The 9,917-nt window shown below is 37.3% G+C and overlaps 1 protein-coding gene across 1 annotated transcript in view; it reads right to left on the bottom strand.

The window, feature by feature from the left end:
• Window positions 1-6,104: 6,104 nt before the first annotated feature.
• DYNC2I1 (dynein 2 intermediate chain 1) overlaps window positions 6,105-9,917 on the bottom strand; it is a 35,080-nt gene continuing 31,267 nt past the window's right edge. Inside the window, exons 22-24 of the mRNA XM_082480023.1 lie at window positions 9,356-9,487; window positions 7,581-7,804; window positions 6,105-6,483 (exon numbers count right to left, since the gene is read on the bottom strand). Of these exons, the coding sequence (XP_082336149.1) occupies window positions 6,312-6,483; window positions 7,581-7,804; window positions 9,356-9,487 (528 nt within the window). The 3' untranslated portion in view covers window positions 6,105-6,311. The remainder of the gene's footprint in view (window positions 6,484-7,580; window positions 7,805-9,355; window positions 9,488-9,917) is intronic.

Genomic DNA, 9,917 nt, shown 5'->3' with positions numbered 1-9,917 from the left:
TGAAATCTCTGATGTGCAACAACTGTGGTCCAGACAAGTTGAACGGTTTTGCCTGGTCACAAGACAGACAACATAAAAGAGGAATAGCAATGAAATTATCAGCTGGTGAAGCAGAACTTTTGGCTAAGAGGAAAGAGCTCTTAAAGAACACTGTAGCCACCTCAAGGCTTGACTAAAAAGACTAATAATACGGTCTAACTGCTTTTTATTTATTGTATTAAACCTATTCAGCAGCAACAGATTGTCTGACCTGTGCATGGGATTAGTTCCCAATGAAGCTGTTATATTTCAGACTCCTAAAAGCAAAACCCACTTGACATCTCGGAGAAAAGGGCAACAAATATATTACAAAATTTAATGAATCCAATAGAAGTAAGGGTTCAACTAAAGGTGAAAAATAATCACATTATAAATGTCAGTGGGTAGTATAGGCTATTACAATATTATTTTACTCTTGCTTTTACTAGTGTAGCGTTGCTGTTTTCAATTCAGTTGCAACAGTGTAAAACTGGAAAACAGAGCGCTTAGGCTGCTTTAATTTATAATAGGATATAAATTATTTGGAGCTGAAATTCCATCAGTTTAATGGCACAGTGTCAAGAAGTTTAAGCTACTTCCATGAAAAATATAGATTTTTCTAATTATGTACAAGTGTTAGCGCTTTTATTTGAGTCTGTATTTGACATGTCAATGAAGAAAAAAGCACAGATTTCTTTGCACTCAAAATCAAGCCCATCAACGCTACCAAACAATTGGACTCTGGTCTACCTCCATAAATCTGGTCTCATACCTTCATGTCTGTCTAAAGCCAGCTTAACTCAGGACCACATTGCAATAAGCCACTGAGAATGATAAACCATATTTTGTGAAGAAAGTATGTTTCTGATTACAAATGGAAGATGTGTACACAACACAGCTCCTGGAATGTCTGAATTAGCATCGCCACAGAGGACAAGGCGGCACAATTAAACCTGTATTTCACATCTTCCCTTCTTGTCCCAAAAGTGGATTTGGTGGAAAGCAGGACCCTCCCAACTGGCCTTGTCTTGTTGCCAATGCTCAGGTGCACCAAGGCCACACCAGCCAGCAGCCGGGAAAGAGCAGCGGTGGATCACCTCTTCCCTGCCTTGCCAGGGACAGCCAGCACTCCCCAAACATGGGGTATTTTGAGAGGAATGGAAATTGAATCCAAATCTCATAGACAACTGGACTTCCTCATGCCACATACCCGGGTAGGTATCCTAACAACACAGGTATGCAATAGTTTTCAGGATTTAGAACAAACCACCACTGGATCCAGAAGAGAGAAGGATCTCCAGAGCGCAGAGCTGGCATCTCAGTAAGGAGGCAGGGCAGCCAGGTCTGGCCACTGTTAGCCGCCAGAAATCAATCTCACACACGCCTGAATACTCCTCGTTTTGTGCCATTCAATTAATTCTGAGCATTTTACTGGATTTACAAATCACTTTCTTCAACACTTATTCAGAGAATTTTTTCCACCTAAACCACCTTAAAACTATTGAAATAAGGTTGAGAGCTTTCATCTCTCTCAAGTGGCATTTGCTGGCATCAAATCAATATTAATGTCTACCATCCAAGAGAAAAAATAGTTTCTGAAAGTGAACTGAGAGAAGAGTGTGCTTTGGGGGGGTGGAGGGCAGCAGAGGGACGATCAATGCCTATAAATACTTGTATATAAATACAGAGGAAAATAAAGACCTGCAGTGAGAAATGTGCTTTCTGTTACGTTTCGCAGCCTGTATAGAAGAAACATAAGATATACATGGAAACATACTGATTTTGGTTGGCTTCAATTGGGTCCAAGTATCTGCTGTGGAGGTAAAAATCTCCAGCTTCCAGTGCCAGCTCCCAAAAGACTTCAAACGTTCAAGATCTCAGGTGATCTGATCAAGGGGCATCTTTTCATCCCCAGTATAGTGGGCTTGGTACCAGTGGCTGCAGAAAGTGGTTTGCATGAAAAGGAAAGGCTGAATGAATCACAGCATTTGTGGGGAAAGGCTGTGGAAAACACTGCAAGGAGGAAAAGAAGGCTCTCCTGCCTCCCAGCCATAGTCAACAGCTATTTGTATAATTGCATTTGCTGACGTCTTTAAAAATAGATAATGCTGGGCATGGCTGATCTAAATAAAAAATTATTTTTACCATTAAGAGTATATGTAAACACTCACCCCTTGATGCTAAGGTTTTGCAAAACATAATCAGAAGTGTAATTCAATTGATATGTCTTTTGCTTGTCACTCTATTTCCAACAGTAAAATCCCATGCAATGTAACCACTATGGTGTCAAGTGAACTTTGCTTTGGTGAACAGCAAATGCTGTCAACTACACTGCAATTGCTGAAGCATCAGACACTGACAGTGTATTTTTCTTTCCCTTCGTAAAGAGGACGTGGTTAGTGACTGGAAGAATGTCCAGCTTTGAGGACTGGGCAGCCCACATCTCTTCTCCACTCTTCATGCCAATGACTAGCACGTGAGAGCTGAGCAGGAAAACTCCGTAGTCATGCTAAGAAGCTCCAAGTAAAAAAAAATCTGAAATATAATCCATACTTAAATAGCTCCAGTGGGATATTTCATGTAGCATTAAAAAAAAAGAAAAAGATAAATGATTCCACATGCTACTCAGTTTTCACAGAGCGGCACCTAAATTGCCACTTCCTATGTCGTAACATGAAGACGTAGGCCCTCCTATAGCAGTCTGAATAATGCGTGAAGAGGCCTACATCAGGAATTAGGGTAAAAGATTTTCTCTTGATATACTTTCTGAAACCGTTGGGAACTGCTAGTAAAAGAGAAGTTAGCTGATTTTTTAAAGGGGAGCCGTAAATGGAATTGATGTCTTCCTTCTCACAGCTGAGGCGGCTCAGAAAGACACAGACAAACAAGCATTTGTCTATAGCCTCCTGATAAACCGGATTGGAAATCAAGCTAGCAATAAAAATATGTCTCGTTAGCCATTTTCCTGTCCCAGTATCTTCATAACTTTTCCTGGTTTGCATGCCACCAAGCATGCCACTGATGGCCAAAGTCTGGTTAGTTCCTAAGCAAGTTTTACAGCTAGGCCTATTCCAACAGTCTGCGTAATCCAATGACGCTTTAGTATTTGCTTTAGTCCAGCCAATTTCTACACCTAGAACAAACCTAGATGGACTTTCTAACTCCGTCAGGAAAAAACCATCTGTCTTTAAAAAGAATAACTAATGTTATGATTTAACTGTGTTCTGCTAAAAATATCCCAAGCTAGTAGAATATTCCCTCATTGCTATGGAAGCTACAATGCTCCTGTATCCTTCAACGCGTCTTAACTAAATAACACCTATGATTAATTAAGGCAAAATTGCATTGGGTAGGATGGTTACCTTCAATACAATTAAAAAGAAATGTTCTGGTACAAAAGCAGCAGCATGCTATTCCTGTTCTCCCAAGCTCTGCTGAAAATATAGGCTGACAGGTTAATAAAAGCATTTCTAAACAGTTGTAAGAAATCAGCCATCTGACTCAAGAATTCTGTTCCTCAGTTAACTTATTATTCAGCTACTGAAATCTTCATTTTCCCATCTGTGAGATGACAAAATCCAACGAAAACAGTATTAATATTTATGTTCTAAATAGAAAAGGCTTTCAAAGCACGTTCATAAAGTGGAAAATAAAAGCAGAAGTTTATCCAAAACTTTCTGGCATTTCACATATTTAAAAATTTTCAGCCTTGCTGCCAGGATTTGCTGGCTTAAGAGCAAGAGGTTCTATTTTACAGAAGTTATTCATATGGGTGAATAGTGATTCAACTTCTATATCATTTGAATGGTAAGTTTCTATTATATGGGTCAGTTAATTTTAACTACAGTTCATTCCGTTAAGAATACGGATTCCAAAATTGCTCACAGGTGGACAAAAAAAAAAATATTATCGGTGCTATTTTAAATGTTTCATGACAGATCACTCAGTAGAACACGTGTGCATATGCATACGTCAGAGCTAGCAGTAAAAATGATATGGATATGAAAATCATTTGGAATTAACAGTGGACTTTTTTCTTTCATATACAGAGTCATGTTGTTGTTTGCTTATGAAACATGAGCAAAGTCCAATACCTTATATTAACAATACGAATTTGACAATCATTAGAAGTAGGTAATGGAGAATTAAATTTTTTTGTTTGAAACAATTTTGTAAGTCCACATACATGGAATACTTCTTTTGTATTGCAGCCTACCAATACTTCCCACTTTTCTGATTAGATATATGCTCAAAAATGGATACACCAATATGCCCAACTGCTAAGATTCCATGAAGCATCACTTTAACGATCTGTATTTACCCAGTGAGACACAAAAGAGCAGCAACTTCTACACATTTTTTCCTCACATTCTCATAATAGCAACTGTCAGCACAGGATATATCTATATTATTACATTAGTTTGCAGTTCAAGAGAGAAAACTCATCTTTTAGGCAAGAAACAGATGCCCAATGTGGGAACCCACTCACCCTCAGCTCTCCAGGTAGTACAAGCATAACTGGCCTAAAATATTTGGATCTTTGAATTCAAGCATACCTATCAACAGCAGCTCAAAATTAGCGACAGTTACTTCTGTGTGAAGGTTGACACTACTTTTTTCTTTTTCCATATTGAAAAAAAACCCACCACCACTGCACCCAGCACAAGGCAGAAAAACCCCAATCCTTTGTTTACAGTTTCCATGTGCAGAAGTGGCTACAATAAGAAAATTCAGGACGGTGAGTCCTGAAAGTGATGAAACGATAACAAGTAAGAGATTTCTTTCAGAATACTGTTACAATTTCAAAGCTTAATTTTGATCTTAAATTGCGGAGGGAGGGAGTGATGGGGTGTTTGTGTCTCAGAGGGAAAGTGAGAGATTCGGGTTTAGTTTTTACTATGGCTTTCAATAGTGATGCTCTGCTACCTTATTGCAAAAAAACTAAGTGCGTTCTTTATCTGAATTCCTAAAGCTATTCTAATTTAATGTGTAATGTATATTATTAACATATAAACCCAACAATGAAGATAAGGAGAGTCATTTGTGTTTATGCCCGTTAAAAAAAAAAAAAAAAAAAAAAAAATCTATAGCTGACCAGGGAACTGGGATAGCAAAAATGGTCTCGGAAATATTCATCCCTCCGACAGTTCATCAGGCGCTCTGGATTGCAGCTGCTGCTTTTGAGGCAAGGGGAACATGCAGTGGACTACAACAAATTCATTCCCGAAGTGGTGTATGTTGTTTATACAAGGCACTCATTTTTTACTGCTGTGATTTGGCACCATCATGTGGCCACTTTGAGTTTGCTCAATTTAAGTAACAATTTACATAGAAAAATGTTTGCCACAAATCAATTAGAATTTAAAAATTGTTTCAGACTACTTTAGAAGGAGATGGTACATATCTTAAATATATGTTCACTAAATTCTGAACACATTGTCTTCCAATTGTGCTTTTGTTCCCTGAATCTATGCTCATTTAATCATGCTTTTCCTCATGATCAGAAGTTGTTAGGCTACAAGACATTTTCTGTGGTTGGTCTTGGTCCAAACTTTACCAAGAGTGTACAAAAATTAGAATAATATTATAGTCAACTATCCTATTCCTCACTACAAGAGCTTTGGGAATGATTTGCAGGATTAAACAGGTCAGTATTTTCTGGTTTACATCAGGAATCCGAAATGATTTAGAATTTCAGTAAATCTCACAAGCATATTGTTTACATAGTGCCATCCAAACAGGTAGGGTACATATTAGGACAACTCAAGTTAGTCAGGTATTCCTTTTGCAAAGTTCCAGGGTCAAAATCACAAGTAAGGCATCACGTGATGTACATTTGTATTCTGATATGTTTGCATAATGTTTTTAGGTGGATATAAGAAAGTTTTACTAAGTGTTAATGACTAAAAGACTGAGGCAGAAGTCTCCATACATTCAGGTTGCTTACAGAGGCACAATTTTATGCTCACCAGCCAAAGGATTGCTATCATTTACTTCAGGGCAGAATAATGAGAAACAGCAGCTTAATTTATAGGAATGTATTTTCAGTATTTTTGTGAAAATATATACATCTAGAGTATTCAATAATGAAAAAGTTCATCATCTTTTTGAGTACAATAATGCTAAATTTGGTTCTGCTCTTTTTCTGATAAAATATATGGTTCAGCTGAAATACTTTAAAATATATACAAGTTATATACAAATACAAAATTACATTATAAAACTTCTAATTGCAGTCAAAAATAATCTAGATATTTTGCAATAATTTGTACACCCAGAGAGTTGTTCCGTTTCTAAAAAGACTGCAATAAAAGCAAATGTAGTTTTTCAGATTCCTCAGGCTGAGGTAATGCCCACTTCTCCTTTACATACTGTATGTCTATCTGTCCAGATTCTTTGGCCAGAGCAATGCCCAACAATCCATTTGTTTTTTCTGGTTCTCCCAGCAGAGCCATAGTCACAACACTGAAATCAAAAGAATGGGAGAGTGCTTTTAATTGAGGCAAAATGAACATAAATTGATGTTTTTAGCAGGTTACTTATTGTAGCAGTTAACTAAATGTTAACTAAATTATTCCTTTTTTCTGCTCATCACAGTGTAATAGTCCTCACTATTTCAAGCCCCAGCATGTTCTTCCGCTTTTCACCAGTTGCAATCATTTAAGTTAAACATAACAGGCAATTCTTCCCCTGTTCCGAGATTTCTAATCATGACTTAAAAATTATTTCAAGCATGTAAAAATGAACTATTTTTATGATATTTTCCAGTACAGTGTAGCAACTTTAAAAATTATGTTATTTTCTCCCAAAACTAGCAGCACTTTGCTATAGTTTACAAGGCTACAAGGAAAACTTTTAATTAGAGGGATATTCACCCAGACTAACAAGCCTAGGGAAGACAGAGTCTCCAAGTATGGCTTCCATCAGGTAGGAAAGAGAATCCTCAAGACTATAATTCAGAAAGAATAAATTAAACTACTTTTCTGCATCAGTCTACAGGATACCCAGATCTCTACACCGACTACAGGAACAGCATTGTGAGTCTTGGTGAATACATGCTAGCCAAAAATATTCTTGTTTACTTTGTGACAATGAACACAATATATTTCTTTATATTGGTAACCATACTATATATAGGCATTTTAAAATGTTGTCCAACATATCTTGCCTATTTTAGGGGTTGATCCTGATCCAGCAAAGCTATCTTTGAACTGGAGAACTCCAGTGATTTTAGTGGGAACAAAAAACTTTTCATATAAACAGCAACTGCTCCATGTACAGACGTCTGTCCCAACTGATAACACCATACATGATTTTGACTTATACTAACATTACTTCTCCTTTATCAGACTGTATAAAATAGTAAGTAAATAAGGATAAACTAGAATTTAGCTCGCTATGGTCTCTTTCAACACCTCCAACAGTTTAAAAAATATAGCTAGAAAAGCCAATTCCAATGAAGATTTCAAGTTAAGCAAAAAAACCCATCCAAACTCTAATCAAAATGTAGATGATAATAATATTAATATTTTGTTAAAATTAAAGAAATGTAATGTACTTACTGCTCTGATGGAATGGTCTGCTTTGCCACAGGCAGCAAATCATTTTCCAGAAGATCCCAAATGTAAATATTAGATGATGCATCCAGGACAAAAAACACAGCGGGTCTTGTTAAAGCCCACTGCAGGGCAATAACTGGCTGCCCATTGGTGCTGTCATTCCACTGCATGAGGGGATACTCTGATGTCATTTGGTGTAATCTAATACTTCCATCTGAACAGCCAACCTGTATCATAGTCAAAAAAAAAAAAAAAAACAACAACTTCCTGGGAACAAAGCAAAATAAGCAGCATAAAAATTGCAATTCAGTTCTTCAGAATATCAGGCATAGAAATAAAATTATTTATATGAGCCAAGTGGTACATCTCTTGTGTCTCACTCTATGGACTATCCGGATTTTAACTTTTAATGTAAATTTTAGTTCAAAAGCAGTAACTCTGTACTAAGCATACTAGAGTAATACTCTAATCCTGGGATGAAGTCCCAATTTCCTGCTTTAAAAAAAGTTCTCAAACTACCAACTTCACTAATACTATGATCCACCACAACTTGACAGTAGTCAGAACTGGGGCTAGGTCAGAGCCTGGAGACCAATTCAGATGGCTACTTAGTGACACATGTAATCTGTAAAACCAAAAATAGCTTTCAGTGGGACAGGCTGTACTTAACAGTATAATGATATTAAACTGATTCATAACGAACAGCTAAATCCAAAGACAGGCAGATGTCACTGCTTGCTGATATTTTGTTATAATCTTTGTCTTGCCTAGTATAACATTTACAAATTTGCCAAATTTGCTCTGATGCAGGTACAGAAAATCCTGTTCTATGAAAACAGAACATAACTTATTCTTACTACCCAGGGACATCTCTACATCAGGAAGACTTCCGAGAATTTTCAAATTATGATGACTTTTTACAGTGACTTGGCAAATTGTGCTTACATGTAAAAGGACTCTGCTGATACTGACTTCTAGAAGTCTGTGTCACTCTAAATAAATGCATTTGGGAAAAAGGTAAGAACATCCACACTGGTAAGAGAAAGTTCTGACTGTTCAGTGGTGACACAAAATACATACGCTGTACCCAAACACATTCATTTTATACCTTAGTCAATGCCAATGAAGTCATGTGAATCATGGCAAATTTAGAAAGAGAGCATTTTTAAGAGAAGATTAAGTACAAATATACGCAAGGATAAGCAGATGGAAAATCCTACCAAATTTAGATTCAACTTGCATTGAATAAACTTTCACAAGGGAGACAAATAAAAACAGTGGGTGTGTCAATACGAAGTGCTGAGGGCAGATTTGAACCCACCTGACCGCAGGGTACACTGCCAGGCGTACCCCAAGGGTAAGCCTGATGTGGAGAGGAAAGGAAAGCAAGGAATGCCCAGAGCTGCCCCACAGACTTTTATTTCACAGCAACACAGATATTGTGTCTCCAAAATGATTATGTCACTAAGACACATATGATAAGAGTGAGAAACAGCTGAGCAGAAGACCTGCTTGCAATGCTGAATTTCAGTAAAAACAAAGAATAAGTTATAAGGCTGAAGGGAGATTGCCATTTGTTTCTGTGAGCCAGATGGTCCACCTTTTACATAAGCAAAGTTCGAACACCAAGACACAAGATTCGTTGTCACTCCTCATGGCAGATTGGAATTAGTGAGGTAAATCAACTATCGCATCTAGTTAAATACATCAAATTAGAAATTCTCCCTCAGAAAGCAATTAAAAAACAAAACTTGTATTATATTAAAATGTTTTCATACCAAAAATAGTGGCTTTCCAAAAGGGAAGAAATCAATTGTGTTGATGCTTATTGATCTCAGTCCGCTCTCTTGGGGTCTGAATAGCTTTGGAAGAACTTTTAAATCATGTCTTGTACTATGGCCTACCAGCCCCTAAAGAACAATATAAAGAAAACTAATTAAACAAAACAAAATTTGCATTATTAGTATTACAAGAAAAAGTTAAATAATTCACAGAGGCGCTACCTTAAAAGATCTTAGTAGCTAACAAATTTTAATAGCTAATGGATTTTAATAATACTCTCAAACTACAAATTTTATATCACAGAATCACAGAATCACAGAATTATCAGAGTTGGAAGGGACCTCTAGAGATCATCTAGTCCAACTTCCCTGCTAAAGCAGGATTGCCCAGAGCACATCACTCAGGACTGCATCCAGGCGGGTCTTGAAAATCTCCAGGGAAGGGGACTCCACCACCTCCCTGGGCAGCCTGTGCCAGTGCACTGTCACCCTCACCGTAAAGAAGTGTTTCCGTGTATTTGAACGGAACTTCCTGTGTTCTAACTTGTGCCCATTGCCC

The sequence above is a fragment of the Vanellus vanellus genome (assembly GCF_965231255.1).
Source record: "Vanellus vanellus genome assembly, chromosome: 2".
Classification (NCBI taxonomy): Eukaryota; Metazoa; Chordata; class Aves; order Charadriiformes; family Charadriidae; genus Vanellus; species Vanellus vanellus.
Note: the sequence above shows the minus strand (reverse complement) of the source record. Positions and strands in the feature narration are given on the sequence as shown.